At 36.1% G+C, this 19,495-nt stretch overlaps 1 protein-coding gene across 1 annotated transcript in view; it reads left to right on the top strand.

Moving 5' to 3' along the window:
* The window catches only part of Pdzd8 (PDZ domain containing 8), a 49,697-nt gene that overhangs the window by 1,819 nt on the left and 28,383 nt on the right, over window positions 1–19,495 (top strand). The window contains exon 2 of the mRNA NM_001033222.3: window positions 16,089–16,211. Coding sequence (NP_001028394.2) covers window positions 16,089–16,211 — 123 coding nt within the window. The remainder of the gene's footprint in view (window positions 1–16,088; window positions 16,212–19,495) is intronic.

Genomic DNA, 19,495 nt, shown 5'->3' with positions numbered 1-19,495 from the left:
TGGAAGGCTTGGTGCAGTAGAAAGGCTCCTGTTTCTTTTAAAACGACCAAATCTTCAACTTCTCTTTCTATCCTCCTTTAACTTTGTGTTCAGTACATAGAACATTTTAGGTTTTGTTGTTTAATCTGAAATATGAGTCTAGTATTGCCTTACATTACTACTGCTCTTTAGTGGAGATTGAAGACCCCAAAGTCTGTGGCACAATATAATGCAGGAGTAGTGTAGATTTGGGATGGATTTTTGCTTTGTGGAGCTTGTACTTCACTAGTTATGTTTTATTGAGAATAAACAACAGTTTAAACTTTGGGTGGTGAGAGAACTGTTGTGTGGAGCACATATTTCCATGGATTTGTAGGGGATGGTGAACTGGTCATATGCTATGCAGGATTTCTGGTTCTGTAAAGGAGATGTAGTTTATGAAACCTGTTTTTACATGGCTGCATTATGAGTTGTAGGTTTTAAGCAGTGATGTATTTATAGCAGTGTGTTGCTTAGAAAGTCATAAACAAAAGTTGTTACAAAGTTTGATAATCACAACTCTTGATCAGTCAGAAACCACTGCAGAGTACATCACTCAATATGTAGTTTTATCCTCCTTACTTTTCTCAGTGCTCAGGATTCAATACTGATCAGAAATAAATATTGCCTTCACCTTCATAAAGTTTAGAGTTCAGTAAGAATTGATTATTATCTACTTAATAACATTTAGACCCAGGTGGAGTTGATGGAAGGTTGAAATTACTAGAAAGCTGCTATTGGGTTGGTAAACGGAACTAGAAATGTGGGGATGGGAGCACTGGCTGAGGAAGTGATAGCTTGTGTTGTTTGCCCAGCACTTCTCCAGAGGTTTGCTACACTAGTGACAGTGTGGGCCTGACTTCAGGTAAGAGAATGGATTTTATAGCTTCTCTCAGACATATCATCATTCTCACAGAGAGAAAGTAGCTAGTATTAATCCCGTTTTATTGTTGAAGGAATGAAGCACATGGTAGTTAAATAACCTCCTTAAGTCATACAAGCAGTCAAGTGGTGAAAAATTGAGGCTACCTTTTTAATTTTTTGTAACTAAAGGAATTTATTTCAACTTCACTTTTTTATTTTTGGACTGGGAATTATCCACCAGTTAATGCTTATTGGTTTAAATTTTTTGCTTTCCTGTTTGCAAAAAACTTATAAATTATTCTGATTGGATGAAGAAAACTACACAAAAAAAGTTTCTTAAGCTTTTAGAATTAAAAATAACATTTTACACAACCCAAACCTTTAACCCCAAATCCAGAATGAAGTCTCTTAAGTACATTAGAATGACTACATTTAATTATCTTGATTATTAGTGTATATATATATATATATACACACACACACATATATATATAAAATGTTCCTAAAGCAGAAAAGACTAGGAAATGGGAGAGGTTGTCTTCTTTGATCCTGATAATTGTTGACATCACTGTGACCCATGGTACTGGGGATGAAACAGTCCGAATACTGAGCTTCACCACAGTGCTTCCATCCCCAACTTTTTCTGGTTCTTAAATGGTTTTTTTTTTTTTCAAAGTATTATAACAGTCCAAATTAACCTAGAACTCTGAGTGAACTGTAGAGATAAAACTTCCTGACTTAACCTGGAAACTTCAAGAGGATTTTTTAAAGCTTTTTGTCAGGCTAAAGCTTTGGGTGTGACACTATTCAACATTTCTTTTTTAGTCCTCCAGATTGTGTTTATCCATTTGAACATCTAATCTTCTTAGTAAGAGCTAAAATAGTAAAAGAAAATTATACTAAGTCTCTGGGCTCTTTGCTGCTTTAATCATTATGTAACAATTGTCTTGTTGGTGAACACTGTTGTCCCCTCTCTCTAAGTTCCTGTTTTCCTTTGTCATATTGCTAAAACGAAGTAGCCTTTTACAACTAGCCAGGTCCTAGGCTGTGACCTAGAAATAGTTAGGCTTCCTAAGGACTCATGATAGATGCTTAAATTTACCAAGTAAAGCAGCTGTTTACAAAACACTGGATTTTAAAAAAATGAATTGTAATATGCTGAAACTATGTTCTCTGTTGTATTGAAGTTAGGAGTTTCTTTATTCAGCCCCTTCATTGTTTTAATCTTTTTTCCCCTTAAAGTGTGTACTTAAAAATTGTGCATAAAGTAGAAATATTTTTAACACTTCCAAATGAGTCTTTATCACTAATCTCTAGCACATGGAGAGTCTCTCTTCACTGTGAAGTCTGGGTTAGTAGTTGTAGGGTGGCAGGGCAGAGATAGCTTGGGTTTAGGAGTCACATATTTGAGATTCTTATTAATGTATCTGCTTTTAGAACAGTGGTTCTCAACTTCCTAAGGCTGTGACCTTTTAATACAGTTCCTCGTGTTGTGGTGACCCCAACCATAAAATTATTTTCATTGCTAATTCATAAGTGTAATTTTGCTACTGTTATGAATTGTAATGCAAATATCTGTGTTTTCTGGTGGTCTTAGGTGACTCCTGTAAAAGGGTATTTCAACAACAACTTCCCCTGTTTTAGGGTGGTGTTGTCATGGGAAGGACAAAATCAGTTTGCTTGTCCTGTACTGTACTGATTTCCCAGTGCTAAAAGGTGAGAGATTTTACTTGAAGTCAACTCTCGGCTTCTGATTTTTATTTCCATATACATGCATTCCACATAACAACAAGCAAAAAAACCTGCAGTGGCAGCCCTGGGTAAAGCTGTGTAAGGCTCATTCTGTACTTCATAGTTCCTCACTGAGCTGGTCCTGATTGGCTCGGAGTCACACATTTGAGGCCTAGAGTGGTTGCTGATGGCTTAATGGCTGGTAATTGTTTTACTTGTTTTAAGCTTTATTTTTTTTTTAAAAACTGCCATTGAGCAAATATAATAGAGTCTATAGTGTTGAATTTTAAAAAGTCATTCTGCCACAAAATTATAAACAAGAATCTTGAAATATTTCACTTGGCTTGTTGAGTGGTAGTTGAAAACAGCAGGGTCTGCCTTTTGTTTGAGATTGGAAAATGGTTTGCTTGAGTGGATTTGGTCAGTAATTAAACATTTCTTGGCTACAAAAGAGGAAATGGTCACTTGATTGGCATTGTATTTGAGCTTATTGAATATGGAATATGTGAGGAAATCATAGTTATTCATGGGTATAGAATATCTTTTGAGCATTAGTTTTTACTGTAATTGTTTTGTCCTGTCTTTTTATTACTGTAAACACTCTGAAATATATTTGTAGGAATTTTTACATATTCTCAGTGACTCGAAAACAAAGAAGACTGTACTATATTATCTATCCTGCTAAGGTTGAGGGACAGAACAATAACACCATTATATTAATGTACACACCATTGATTTCTAAGAACTAAATTAGGCTTGGTCTGTAAAGCCTCCTACTTTATAATGTAGTATATACATAATTTATTTCTTGGTCTAATGAGATGAGGAAGAGCATTTGTTCTCAATGTCAGTTACATATAAATTTTCCCCCTGATTGTTTGAGGCAAAGATGATTTTAAGTAATCCCTTCTCTCTTAGAAACTTCCAAAGTAAATTCACAAAGAAACTGACAAACTTTTCTGGTGGTGTGATGTATCATACTTACTCTTTCATACTTTTTTTGTGTGTACGTAGATAACCTTAAAATAGTATGTTGTCTTTAAGGTGGCTACTAACATTCCTTAGTGGCTATAGTAATAGTTTGCTTTACTTACTAATATCACTAGAAAATGTAACGAACCTTTCATACTTCAAGATACTAGAAACAATGGAATTTGTGTATTATTCTAAAATTTCTTAAAATGAATATAGTAATGGTTAGCTTTATTTACTAATATTACTAGGAAATATATCTAACCATTCATACTTCAAGATACTAGAAACAATATTAGTGTTTATTCTAGCCATCCTGAAGTAATGATGTAATATAATAGCTAATTTTCATCTGCAGTGCTTTTTTTTCTTACATTACGGCTCAGAGGAAATATGTTTTCATGTCTTTTTGTAAATGGAATTTCAAGATCATTTTCTCAGAGATGAATCACAAAGTCGTTTTAGAAAGTCATATATTTTTCAGTAAGTGCTGATTGCATACTGCATATATCTAGTTCTTTGCTGGGTATGCCAGTGATAAAAATAGTCCTAAGAAATAAATGCTTTCATGCTATTTGTTTTCTAGGGCAAACAAATAATCAAATTAATAATAGTGGCATGTGGATATACTTAAGACTTCAGTTTGTGAGGAACACGAATAGATCAATATCTCTGCTTAAGCAATCACATGATTACTTATTGTTATATAGTGTCTAGGGAAAACACTATATATAGGGTTGGGTACTACTCAATTCCATAAAACCACTGCAAAAAGTAAAGCTAGAAGTAAGTGTTCTCGGGTTTTCCTGAAGATGCTATTGCTATTGAAATGCATTGATAAACTGCTTTAGACATCTGAGGGTAGATGTGTATGAGGAAGAAGCTAGGCTTTAATCAATAATGTATATATGTATTGGCTATCTCAGAGAACCAGAGTTTATTCCTGAAATAAAGTGTATCATGTTCATGTTGGAGGAGTATCCTGACCCAACATTTAATACTGATGTAAACTATTACTAGCAGTTTATAAGATGAGCTGGATAGTAAAATAACTTTCCTATGGGTGTCTGGCAGGCACTCTAAGCAGTCCACACACTTGCTGTCTCTCTCACAAGCAAGAGAGACATCTTGCTTTTTATGGATACAGAAACTCAGGCTTAGAAGGGATTGGTGGCTTTCTCAGAGTCCTAAATAAACAGTAAACAATAAATAAATAATAGGAAAAATTCAGGAATCCCAAAGTTCGATGCTATTTCAGTAGCAATAAACAATCATTACTCCACGTTCAGAGGGCTATGTGGGTTAGATGCTTTTAGGTGTGTAAGCTTCAATTGTTTTTGTGTTTTTGAATTTTAAAAGAAGATGATTAAACTCTCTGCACCTGAAAATACTGAACTCTTAACTTCCTGGCCTTCTTCAGATCTTTACCCTGGAAAAACAAAGACAAAACTCACATGATTCTTGCCTACCCCAAACCAAAAAAACAACAAACAAAACAAAACAAAACAAAACAAAAACAATGTTTCTCAACTTCTTAAAGGGTCTTTTGAGTTTTGTTTTATGGAAAGGCAATGGGGACTGTGGATAATTTCTACAGAAAAATAGAAAAACAGATTTTTGTTTAATTTCATGAAATTAATTAGTTACCTTGGAACATACATAGGGTTTTTAGACATCAGGCTGGAAAGTAAACACTGACAGAAGACAGTTTTGTTGCTATAAATTCAACTAACACTAACAAGCTAGCACAGAGCAGACACTTCATAGTCTAGCATACTTCTTATAATGTGCCCAAGAATGTATGACTCAGACATTTCTAAGCAAACTTCTGTTCTCTTTCCCCTCTCCCCCTCCCCTCCCCCTCCCCTCCCCCTGTTTCTTTGTCTCTCTGTCTCTCTCTTCTCTCTTGGTGAGATTTCTCTAGCTTTTTTGAGGCATCTGATGCAATAATAGTTCAACATTGATATCTGAAGTCCAAGTTTCTACCCTTCAACACAAATAATGATATCATTAACTTCCTTCCACCAGACTCATTGAGTAAATGCTGAATTTTTTTTTACAGTATTTTGCCAGTCTTTTACTGGTATTCAAATAGTGTTGAGTAGTTAAAAATCTATTCCTGCTATTCCCAGTGTTATTTTGGAGTTTACGTAAATGGTCAAGCACGTGCAGTCATTATGTACACTGAATAGATGCCTCTCGGTTCTTTCTCCACTTTCCTCTCTGCACCTGCCCTCTCCTACTCCCTCCATTCTTCTCCTTAATAACAAAGTGCAGTAGAGCTGTGACCCACAGATACATTTGCAAGTAACAAGATATCTCTCCCAACAGTATGTGTGGATCCAACTTCCTCTTTATCTCTTTATAAAAAAAATTAAGTAGTCTTTAATGAGATTCTACTACAACTGCATCTCCTCAGTTGTTTCCTTGTGTTTGCCCTTCTTCTTTCCTGCTTATTTAAGACTTGGCTTTCCTCTCCAGGATCTCCTTATCCAGCTTTAGCCTGGTGATGACTGCATTGCTGGGGTGGATGCTCACATGGACAGTTATGCCATTAGCCTTTTCTTGCTGTGTTTGCTCATGTAGATGACATACTCTTCCTATAACCCTGGCCTTTGTAATTTCCTCAGACAACCTGAACTTCATCATCCTTTCTACTGGACATAGGTTGAACATTACACATCTGTCTCAGCTCTTTGGAAGAGGGGAAGACATGATCTCTCCTAGAATGTAAGAAGGCACATTGAAATGCTGTTTGTGGTTCTTGCCTTGGTCAGAAGTCACAAAGGGACTAAACTACATTTTGGTGGCTCACAGTCCTGTGATGACCACAAAAGGAAAAACAGATTAATTACACTTCACTCTTGATTATTATCTGTTTTTCTTTGGATTTCTTTTTGTTTTTTTGTTTTGTTTTTTGTTTTTGTTTGTTTGTTTTTTCAAGACAGGGTTTCTCTGTGTAGCCCTGGCTATCCTGGAACTCACTCTGTAGACCAGGCTGTCCTCGAACTCAGAAATCTCCCTGCCTCTGCCTCCCAAGTGCTGGGATTAAAGGCGTATGCCACCACGCCCAGCTTTCTTTAGATTTCTTAAACAGAGTATATGGAGTATGTTTAGCCCCCCCTTCCCTTTTGAGGAGTGTATATGTGTCTATATGTGCATGCACATGTGCGCTCATATGCCTGTGCATATGCAGTCCAGAATTTGGTGTTGGGTTTCTGACTCAGTTGCTCCCCACTTTATTTTTAGAGACAGGTTCTCTTACTGAACTTGAAGCTTGCAGATTCAGATAGACTGGCTGGCCAGCCGGCTCTGGGGGCTGTCCTGTCTCTGCCCCCTAGCCTCAGGATCACAGGCCCAGGGTCTCTTATATGTGGTTCTAGGGGATCGAACTCATTTCCCCATGCTTGAACAAGCACTTTACTGACTGAGCAATTGTTTCAGCTCTAACTTGCTTTTTTTTTCCTTAATGGTTAAAGATTATTGTTGACTGATAATTTAAAAACAAATACTTTAGTCTCTAGAGATGTGTGACTCCTCTCCCTGCAGATAGCAGTCCCTTACAAAGACTTTGATGTCAATCCTTGCCCCTGTATTGGGTACTAGTTCCTCTTTTCCACACAATGAAAAGCCAAATGTGAGTGCTTTTGCAGCCTTCTTTACATTCCAAAAGCCTTGGTTTTTAATTTTACATCCTAAAAAAGTCAATATTGAATAACAATAAAATATATTTTCATTAGTCTAGTGTATAATTGTCAATTTTTGCAAAATCAGCAGAGTGTTTTAGAACATACTTCTCTTTATTCTGTAGTCAGCACATTGGGCACCATAAATTCTTCATGTGGGAAGGGTGATGCTGATTGTATGGTGAGTGGGATACTGAAATAGCTGGGCTCTGATTTGCTTTAGTGACAGAGCTGGACAACCTCTCTCTCCCCAACAAAATTAGTTCTTCTTGTTGTATACTTAAAAATACTGTGGCTACTGTAGTAAAAATAAGCCAGGAGGCTTTATTCTTTTGCATTAAGTACTGATCTCATTACTTTTCTATTGCTATGATAAAACACCATGTCCAAAGACTTATAGTTTTAGAGGGTTAGAGTCCATGACCATCTTGGCAAACAGTAGCTGAGAGCTCACATATTGGTTGATGCATAACCAGATATACAACCACACGACCCAAGAACACATTTACTCCAACAAGATCACACTTCCCAATCTTTCCCAGACAGTTCTACTAACTGGAATTCAAGTATTCAAAATATGAGCCTAAGGGGTCCATTCTCATTGAAGCCACCACAAGTATTTTATATATTTACTTTGTCATTGCTAAGATCATTACCAGTTAAACAGGCAGTTGTGACTTAGGAATGATATTAAGGAAGGATGCTGCTCCTAGGGTCAAATCTGTAATTTATCTCTACACAGTTATGTGACTACAGTTTTTGCTGGAAAGTTTTTTTGTAGTAGTAGTAACTCTGTCTTACACATTTACAATCCTAGTACTTGGGAGATGGAGGAGGAGGAGGAAGAGGAGGAGGAGGAGGGAGGCGTCCATCCTCAGCTATGTATTGAGTCTTTGCCACATGAGACCATATCTCTCTCTCTCTCTTTTTTTTTTTTTGAGACCATATCTCAATAAAACAAGCAAACCATAGGGAGCATGAATGAGCTGATCTTTTCTGCTTAGTAGCTGAAAACGAGGGAGCGAGAGCATGCACAGTAGTAAGGACCAGGAATCTCTATCTTGAAAATTAACTTGTGCTCTGTTCTTAGACAATTTATGCATGTAGATATAAGTATCTAGAAAATTATACATCTAGTGTTTACTATATGCTGATTTTTTTTTACAACTGTTTTCTAAATTCATCTACCCCCTGTGTGTGTGTGTGAGTGTGTGTTTTGGAGGTCAGAGGACAATACCTAGACTATTCTTCACCTTCCACTTTGTTTAGAGATAGTCTCTTATTTGCCAAGCTAACTGGCCTTCAAGCTTTCAAGGATTCTTTTATCTGTAGCTCCCAGCTCACCATAGGAACATGGGATTATAGACAGGTGCTACTGCATCTGGCTTTCCATGACTGCTGGGGAACCAGACTTGAGTCCCTTGCCTGGCAAGTGTTTTACACAATGAGCTGTTTCTCTCTCCCATTCCCTGTAGGATGATTATAGTTGCTGACTACATATAGTCTTACCTTAGTCATTTGGTAATGTAAATAACTCATTCAGGTCTTTCAGTTCTCTGTAATTTGCTAGAGTAAGGTATTCTTATACGGTTGTATGAAAATTATTTTTAGAAGGCACTGAAAGTCTCTTGTTCTTAACTGTTTTTGACAGATACAAATTTAGCATGTCAATATTTGGAAAGTTTGTTTGTGTATTCATCTTTTTTTTTTTTTTTTTGAGACAGGGTTTGTCTGTAGCCCTAGCTGTCCTGAAATTCTATAGATCAGGCTAGCCTTGACCTCAGTGAGATCTGCCTATTTCTATCTCCAGAGTGCATGCTTTACCACTGCCTGGCAACTTTTTGGCTTTTAAACAGGCCACAGTAGCAAACTTTTGACATGGAGGAATTAAGCTAAATATTTGCAGTAAAACGTTTCCTTCTGTTTACTAATGTTGATGTGCTAAAGAGTATAAAGTTCAGAATATTGGGGTTGGGGATTTAGCTCAGTGGTAGAGTGCAAGGCCCTGGGTTTGGTCCTCAGCTCTGGGGAAAAAAAAAAAGACAAAATAACAAAAAGTTAAGAATATTTAGAGATGAATAAAGAGAAAAAAATGTGATGATCTTAGTTTGTAATAAACTTTACTAAGCACAGTATATCTACGTTATAGCCTTTTTAAAAAGTAAATTACTTACTAAAAAATATCTAAATACCACTTTAAAATCTGAATAAACAACTGAGTAAATTCCTAAAAACTTGAACTGTTTAATAATTTTAGAGTTAGGATTTGAACTCAATTCTGAGATTCTTGGAGGTTATGAGAAGTTATTGAACCAGACTCTGGTAATAATTGTTGGAACTTAGGAAATACCTGTGTTCTTAAGGTTTTTCTTGAAAAGTAACTTAAGCCCGTCTCTGAAATAGTGGCATTAGCAGATCGGAGTTTGTGTTCTGCTTTAGGTTATATAGGACAAATCATGCTGCTTATAGTTTCTAAGACCAAATAAAAGAAAATCTAGATTTTTAAGGTTGAGAGAGAAAAAGAATTATATGAATATATGATTTAGCAGTTGCTTCCCTGTTCTGTAGAGTAAATCTTCTCTTAGAATAGATTTTGTGTAGATTTCTCAAAGGATAGACAGAGTCACTAATCTTACAAGTAGTATTTAATTGCTTACTACTTGAATGTGATTATTTTAAACAGACATAGAGGTATAGGTAATATTAAAATCATTTATACTTCAGAAAATATTTTGCTTTTACTTGAGAGAGAACAATTAAAAAGCTAGACAGTTATAACCTTCAAGTATAATTTCTTCCTCCTTGTTCTATTCAAGTCTCTCTGCCTTCCTGTGGAGTATAGCTTGTTTTCTGTCTTGATGTGGCCACACAGAACTGCCATCGTCGTACATTATGGTTCCTGCCTTTTCCACAGTTGGGAGGTGATAGTTTTACCTTAGGTTGTTTTCTCTCCCCCAGTGCACAAGAACACTTTATTCAATAAAATTTAATACTTTGTCAGGGGTACTGTACAGTCCAGAAATAATTTGTGGTAAAGGACTAAATCAAAATAGTCCCCTTTTGGAAGTGGTTTTGTTTTGTTTTGTTTTGTTTTGTTTTGTTTTGTTTTTTTAAATCTAATAGTGAGAAACAATGTGCCTAGGTTAAGTACCTGTCTAGAGCAAGCATGCGGACCTAAGTTGGGATCTCCCGCATCCACGCAAAAGCTGAACATGGGATTCAAGTACCTGTAATTCTAGTCCTGGTCATGGGATGTGTGGACAGGACAAGAAAAGGTGCATCTTTCGAGCTCTTTGGCTAGTTAATCTTACTGAATCAGTGAGTTCCACACCTAGTGAGCGAGAGACACTGTCTGAAAAGATAAGCTGGAAGGACTAGAGAGATGGTTCAGCAGTTAAGAACGTTGTCTGTTTTCCCAGAGGACCTGGGTTTGATTCTCAGCACCCTCATAGCAGCTCACAACTGACTATAACTCTAGTTCCAGTGGATCCCTCGCTGGCCTCTGCAGGCATTAGGCTTGTACATGATGTATAGACCAACATGAAGACAAAATACCCATACACATAAAATAAAATTAAATGATTAAAAAAGTAAGGTGGAATTTGATAGAAGACACCTAGCATTGACCTCAGGTCTCCCCAGTCATGTATACCTGTATACAAATTCTTAACACACAAGAGAAAATCTTTAACTCATTCTAAAATGTAATTGAGGCACCCTTTTGACTGGCTCTCTCAGATCTTTATAAGGGTACCCTATCAATTCAAAATTATACTCATAGTAATATAAAGTATAAAAATGTAATTTGCCTTTCCCATTTAGTTCTTTACAGTGGCGTTTTCAAGAAGTCACATGATAAGTTATGATGTCATTACTGACAGCTAATGGAATGTAAGCTTAATTTCTCATGGGGAATATTAATGGACATCCCTAGAAACAACAGTTCTTTGGAGTCCTCAGTAATTGAAAAACACATGTGAGATCCCAAGAACAGAGTGCAAACCACTAGTTTAACCTAATGTTTATCTTCACTATATATATATAAAGGAACTGTTCTTGTTTGTTCTTTCTGAGTCACCTTTAATGAATATTGGATATAGACATTGTTTTCAGTTGCTATTTAGAACTGTTAGTCCATGTTGATGATGCAAGACATACGGGAATGAGAATGGATCTGATGCAGTTTTGACTTTGCCATTTATCGTGCAATAGCAAACAAGATATTTGAGTGTCTCATCTTTAATCTCCACCTATAATGAGGCTTATTAAGTTCCATGCATTGTTATGAGTTGCCAGAATCAAGGATACATGTGAACATATAGTGTGATTTACAGAAGTTTTAAATTTTAATGGCTAGGAATACTAAAATGGGGAGGGATATTGATCTTGTAATTGCTAATTGATACACACCATGCAAGGTACAGTTTTAAAACAGTTATAGGCACTGAACTCAAGGCCACCTGAATTCTAAAGTTGTGGGAAGAGAACTAGCCATAAATGTAAAATTTGAGTCAGTGGGGGTTCTGAAATGTTTCATTGTGGAGGAGGAGGAGGAGGGGGAAGGGGAGGAGGAGGAGGAAGAGGAGGTTTGCTCTTTGACATGTCTACAGAAGGACAGCCTTAATACACGTACACAGAGCTTGATATGAAGTATTTCTAGATTATATCCCTGTGTCACATGCTTTATGAAAACTACTCATCTAATTCTTAAAACACTTGTACAAGATGGACACTATTGCTGTCTTTTCAAATGAAACTGGGCCTCTCAAAAGCTGAAGCCTGAATGGTCTCAAACCTAATAAGTATTAAAGCCAAAGTCTGAGACCAAGTAAACAATACTACTTTAAATTGCCTTATTAAAAAAAAAACAAAACCAAAAACCAAAAAACGAAAACCAGAAAGTCATGGGGAAATCATAGAAAATCTGAGCAAAGGAATTCAGAGTTCTATAAAGGAAGAAATTATGAGCATTAAAATGGATATAGAATGTATTAGCAAGGAGTAGGGGCCAGCTATGAGTAGAGAACTATTCTTCTTTCGAATGAAGCTGACATGAGATCATTAATCCCAATAAAAGATATCTGAGTTATATCTTGTTTTCTCCTTGTCTTTTGTTCCTTCTTGATTCTTACCCTCTACTTCCCAGATACCTATCCTAAGAGTATGTTAAAGGTAGAGTGCATATTATTTTGTTAACACACTAGTCTAACAGCTTTTGCCAATGCCACCTAAGGTGGGCAAGATCTTCAGGTTCAAATACAGCTTTATTTTGAAAGAACTAGCCTTGGGTGTGAGTGAGACTCTGCTTTTATTGGCTGTATCTCTGTCCTCTTTAGTTTCTAATTTTCTCCTTTATATTATAGGATATTTGTACATTCACATATAATGTTGTATTTGGAAGTGTTTTTGTTATCTTCATGATACTCTTTGAATTGAGTGTTACACATAATACATGCTATGTTTTTAACCAGTTAAAAATAAAAGGAAGAAATGCTGTCACATGTATTTAAGAGTTAAATAAGTTAATAATATAGACAAAGCTCCTAGAACAATGCCTCCCACATAAATGCTAGCTGGATAAGAAGTGGGACAGGCCTAGTTGTTGTGATAATAGTTCTAATGAGCTAGTTGTGTAGGCAGGCCATTTTATTTCTCAGTGCCTTTGCTTCCCTGAGAAAACAAGGAGGTTACCACAGATAATGTTTAAGGTTTTAACATCTCTCCTGTTTGTTGACTGATAGTGTTCATAGTATTTTTGGTTATCACTTAGTAAGAAAATGTTGCTTTTAAAGTGTGCTTTCTTACAGTCATGCACTGAGATCTCAGTATATGGGTGTAGAAGACAGACCATGTGTCCTTTATAAATATGGAACATACTTTTAAACAGTGAGGACAGGTACTTCAGAGGTGACATAAACACTTGAAGAATTCTATCTTTAGCAGGTAACATTTATGATACCTTGCAGTTTAGAAAGTGGTAGCATTAAAAAAAAGAAACAAAAACAAAACAAAACTTCATTTCACAAAGAATACAACCTACCTGACTTTTAAATAAGAAACAGGGGATGAAAAACCTGACTGAAATTATAATTTTTTTTTTTTACATAATGGAGTTGAGAGTGCTACCTATTTATGTTGCTTTAAATTTTGTGTTCTTTTCCTAATACTTTGCCTCTTTGGCAAATCCTCCATCTACCTTGCCTGTATATTTCTAGAGGTAGAATTCTTGCTCTGTATTAAAGGGCTGTGTCCTTTTAAAAACTAATTGTTAGTTTGCCTTTTACTGGGCTAAAAACTCTAGTAAATTTATCATCCAGAAAAGAACTCACAAGCTGATTAAAGTCGAGTAGCTCTAGACCTCAGCATATTTTTATACTGGGTTTGTAGTAAACCCTTTTCTAAGGATCACAGTGTTTGCAAACAGTTTTCCTGCTGCCATGTGATGGAGATGTCACCAGCTGGCATTCAGGGTGTTTCACAGAACAATCTTGAAAAGACATCTTAAAGTAAAAACATATTTTAACGTTACAGAAGATGCTGTCATCCAATATGAGGAGGTTTAGCTTCTTCTGTAGGTGTAAAATTTTAATTATACATTTTAATATATACTTAATATACTAACGTAACACACATTTAAAAACCAAACTTGTTTCTTGTCCTTAAACATTAATTGAAGATTTAACTCACTACATGAAAAGTTTGTAATTGTAACAGTTTAGCTCTGAATATTGACAAGATGAACAGTTGTAAAAGCAGAATGGGGGCCTGAATTCAGTTCCCCTAAATGCACATAGCAATGCTGGGGACGATGGTGTGCTTGTGCTCTCGGGGCTGGGAACACGAGGCGGGACAGGAGGACCTTTGGGTCTGTCCAGCCAGGGAAGCATACTTAGTAACTTCAAGGTGATAGGAGACACTCCCTCAGAGGAGGTGGATAATCACTGAGGATGACACCCAAGGATTCTCTGACGTCCACACATATGTGTACCTGCACAGCAGAACACACAAGTAAGTGCACACACAGAGAGAAACCTGTCATATGGCATCTATTCATTCTGCTTGGCCTAAAAGTAACTATTTTCCTGATTTCTGATCTTTCGCACTTTTTGTCCTATTTCTCAACTTTATTGAATCATATTATGTGTGCTTTTTTTTTTGGCCTAGCTATTTTGATTAAGTGTTTATGCATATGGCTGTAGTTTTTTCATTTTATTTTCTGTATACTATTCCACTGTACAAGTACGCCTTAGTAGGATAATGATGGACAATTGCTTAGTGCTGTTGTGAATGATTTTACACTTATCTTTTCATGATGTACATTTCTATTCGATACTGCTTGGGCTAGGATTGTTGAGTCGTAGACTGATTGTCTTTTTAGAATTAATAGAGATTTTCTAATTAAGTCTATTCCAGCAGTTTTTACATCCTATTGCATTTGCTCCTATCTTCATTTAAGTTAATGCATAAAAATTAAAAATTAAACAGAAGGGTTTAATTAGGTGCTGAGAATTTAACCCATGACTTACTTTTACCATTGGGCTACAGCATAAACAGAAAGGTTTTATGAAAATTACTTGGCTGCCCCAAGTCTCAAGGTGTAGGAGTGACCATTTGTAACAGTTTCTCTTTTTAGTAGCTTCTAAGGTTAAGGCCATAGGTTCTACAGCTAGACTTCTAGATCTTGGCTCTACTACTTTCTCGCTGTGTGCATTTCCCTTGAGTAAGTTATTTAACTGATTTGTGTCTCAGTTTCCTCACCTATATACAATGAGTGCTAATTATATACCTATCCATTCATATAGTTACTATAGAAAGTAAGTTATCATACAAGGTAAGTGTTAACTGTATGCTTAATTATGGTGTTGCTTCCATGTTGCTGAGTAGTGTAACAACTATTTTTAATATTGACTCTAATGTTATCTACTGTTTAACTTTATAAGATAGGTGATTTAACTAATATCTTTTCTTATCATCTTTTTGCCTTTTTCCAATATATCACTGCTTTAAATTGATGACATCTATAGTCTGTTCACTCTCAAGAGCAGTTTGGTTTTTATTATTATTGTTATTATCATCATTTTCATGCTGTGTGGATCATATTTTCATGTTTGTTTGAATTTTTGTAATTTTTTTGGGTAGAAAGAACACATTTCAAGTTAATGCAGTATAGTAATTCTTGGAATCTGGTTTTTCCTACCCCAGTGCTTATATCTGCTTTGTTTGTTTTTGAGACAGGATTTTTTAAATGACATTTTCATATATGCTTAGTTTTGATTTACCCTCTCCCAGCTCCCTGTCCTCCACCCCTTAAATAAACACTTTCTCTCTCAATTCTTGTCCTTCTACTGTCTCCTCACGTGAGAACTTTGAAACAGCAGTAAAGTTAACTACTGATTATTTGTTAGCAATGGGAATTGCTTTATATGAGATTTCTTAATTCCCATTGCTAACAAATAATAGCCTCAGTAGTTATCTTTGCTGCTGTTTGTGTTATTATCATTATTGTTTACTAATCACTATCATTTTGTGTCCACTGACAGTCCTTTCTAAATTTTGATCAGATACTGTAGGAGATGCTTCTCATCTGGTCCAAAGAATCTGTCTGCATCCAAAGCTGAGGGCCTTCTGGATCCTCTGGGTTTCCCTTTTCTGTATTCTAAGTGTCCTGGGCTTGTCAGTAATTACCTTCCAGTTGTGCTAAGCTTCACATATTAAAACACATTAATAAATGTTTTGAGTCTTTTGTTAAACAGGTAGATATTCAGTTTAAACTATGATTATTATTCAGAAATTTAGACTTATCTTTACTTTTATCAGGTTTAAGCCGTTTTTTCCATACCAAGCCTTGCAAGGATTTGAAGAAGATGAAGAACTTATCCATATTCAACAATGGGCACTTACTGAAGGCCGGCTTAAAGTTACATTGTTAGAATGTAGCAGGTATGTTCTTTGTTTTCTCTTTACTTATGTGGCCAAGAAAGTATGATAGAAATATATTAAGGACTGTTTATGTTTATTCTGCTCTGTTAGTTTATGTTATATTATTTTTACCTATAAATACTTTATACATAAATTTAATGAAAGCAGTCTTTTCCAGTTTGCAAAAATAAATCATATTTAGAAAGTCACTTGAAAGCATTTATTTTTGCAATAATTCCCAACTTTTTAGATGAATAGTGCTGTGCTGACATTTTATCTTAACTTTGCCTATTGGAGAGCATTCCTAGCATAGTAGTTTTTTGAGTTATGATTATTAAAAATGCTCATTAAGTGACTAAATCAGACTATGAACACTGTTTGGAAGTGGTCTTTCCTAGGCTCAATATTTTACCACTGTAGTTCACACTGTTCATTTCTTGCCTAACTTAACAGGCAGAATGACCTTTAAAAGGCAATTTAGCCGTCACTCTACTTCTTAAATCTTAGTCCCTTCCCTTTTGCTCCCAGGACGGCATCCAGATCTTCCACTGACCTATGAGTGTCTGTTTATCCATCTTCTTTTTCACTCCCTTCTGTTCAGCCTGTAACTCATAATAGTGTGTCAGCGACACTGGCCTTCCTAAGAGAGGGTTTGACAAGATATCCTCCAAAAAGCCAGGTAGCAAATACGGACATGGTAACTTCCCCTGCTGTCTGCCATGCCTCCTCATCTCTGGTGTGTACTACAGAGTCACAGGCAGTGCGTAAATGAACCAGCTTGGCTTTGACCTGGAACTTGGTCACTTTCAGTTAAGTTTTATGTGTGATGAAGTGGTATTTTGATTATTTTTTTAACCACTTAAAAATGTAGAATTATTGATAGCCCATATAAAATAGGCAGTTGCCTGGATTTGGACTACAGCCTGCCACTTTTCTGCCTAGACATCTTAAAGGACAAGCTCCGCCTGCTTTCTTGGCCCACACTGTCTCCTGCTTTTTGGAATCAGCCTGTCCTAGTACTCACACTACTTCCTTAATAACTGCTTTGAGTTCTAAATACAGTACACTGTCCTTAGACTCACTTCTCCGTGACAGTTGATTATACCACTGACTACTTATAACTTTTCATTTTTATTCCTAACTCATGATATAGATAAGTACTTGAGTAGTAGGGTTATATTTTGTACCTAATACATTTGAGTCTTTGCAAATAGATAACTATGAATATACGGATTTTTCTAATTCATTTTCTTAAGTCTTATGGTAACTAATAGCTAAGGTTTATTTTGTCAGAAAGTCTTGACAAGAGTCTTATTGGAAAAAAAAAAGGAGACCAAATATGCTGTTATATCATAAAAGGAACCATTGTGTATAATAAAACAGATACAGTAGGTACGAGGCTAGGTATTTAGACAGAGTGACACCAGAAGGGTAAAAAGAGAAGAACAATAAAAGTGCCCTTTATAGAAGGCCCAGAAAATGATAATTTTACGTTTTGGAAATAATACAAAGGTCTAACACCTTTCAAGATAGTTTTCGCCATAATTATTTAGTGGTATGAGAAAGTTTGTAGTGAATAGAATATTCAACAGTCTTAAAAGAATGAAAGGCAATTAAAAGTTTCTGTAGACCATTTGAACATAGGTAAAGTTCTAAATTGGCTTGCTGTGATGAGCTGAGGTTTGCTGGAGTTGTAGTACACACACACACACACACACACACACACACACACACACCCCTACTTTTGAATGATACTTTAAAAATAATTTACTGTTATAGTTGTAGCTTAGTATTTTTATAAATGTTGCTAAGCTTTTAGAAATCGGACCTTGCATCAAGTTGAAAACCAAAACAAAAGTTAGGACTGAAGGAAGAGACGGCTGTGGAGCCGAGGACTTTGTTCTTTTCCAGCTCCTGAGATTTGTTTCCAGCACTCTTGTCAGGCAGCTCACAACTGCCTATCGATTTTAAAAAAACTGTTCATTTTGAAATAATGAAAAAGTTGTGTGTGAATAGATCTTAAACATTTTTGCTGTTATTTTGAAGTAATTTCAGATTTAAAAGCATGCATGAAGGTTTTTTTTAAAATCAAACTGTTAAAAGATTTTGAGAGTGTATTTTCCCAATGAAATAAATAACTTGTTTAGATATATTTATTTTTTATGTGTATGAGTGTTTTGCTTGCAATATGTGTGTGCACCATGTGTGTGCCTGGTACCTGCAGAAGTCAGAAGAGAACATCCAATCCCTATGGAGCCAGAGTCACAGATGGTTGGTTGTAAAACTCAAGTGTAGTTATAGTAAGAAGATAAATAACTCAAACAACTCTGTAGAGATCAATTTTTCCACACCAAATAAAACTTAGTGAATTTCTTAGTTTACACTAATTTTTTAAATTTAACTTATTTCTTAATTGACAAAATATGTTTATCATCATAAACATAGTCATCATTTTTCTAAGGTTCATATTATTTTCTGATAAAGTATACATGTTGACTAGAAAATGGTTTTGGCTCTAAATTCTAAGAGGGATTTATCATGTTATGTGAAAGACTTGGGTGTTGTAATGGATATATTGAGGGGCTGATTTTATCAACAAATTAAGAATATGACCAGTAAAGTGGGGGCCATAAAGTTTTGTTAACTAGGTTCTGTGCTGCAAAGCAGAACACAGGGCAGTCTGTGATGCAGTACACAGGGCAGTCTGTGATGCAGTACGCAGGGCAGTCTGTGATGCAGTACACAGGGCAGTCTGTGATGCAGTACGCAGGGCAGTCTGTGATGCAGTACACAGGGTAGTCTGTGATGCAGTACGCAGGGCAGTCTGTGATGCAGTACACAGGGTAGTCTGTGATGCAGTACACAGGGCAGTCTGTGATGCAGTAGATCCAGGGTAGTCTGTGCTCACTGTAGGTGGGTGATGCTGGTGATTCAGATCACGTCTTCATTGAGTCAGATTGTATTTTCTCAGCAGCTTTTAGGGTGCTGTTTTGTTTTATAGGGATCTAAAAATACATCTTTAAAAGTTCTTATTTTGTTTTGTTTTCAGTGTTAAATATAATACATAGAAATCCACAGGTGTTGACACACTCAACCCCAAGTCATCTCCCTTTCTCCCACTTATTTCTTGTAATTGTAGCCTCATGACTGCTAGTTTTCCCAGCAATTACAGTACCCTACTGTCTGTATCACTTACCTTTCTTGCTGCTGTGGTAGGATGCCTGACAGAAGCAACTTCGGGAAGGAAGGGGGGATTTTGGTTCCCAGTTTGAGAGTACACCCATTTCAGTGAGGAAGCATGGCAT

This window comes from Mus musculus, chromosome 19 (assembly GCF_000001635.26).
Source record: "Mus musculus strain C57BL/6J chromosome 19, GRCm38.p6 C57BL/6J".
NCBI classification, from domain to species: domain Eukaryota; kingdom Metazoa; phylum Chordata; class Mammalia; order Rodentia; family Muridae; genus Mus; species Mus musculus.
The sequence above is the reverse complement of the archived record's forward strand: the minus strand, read 5'-3'. Positions and strand labels throughout refer to the sequence as shown.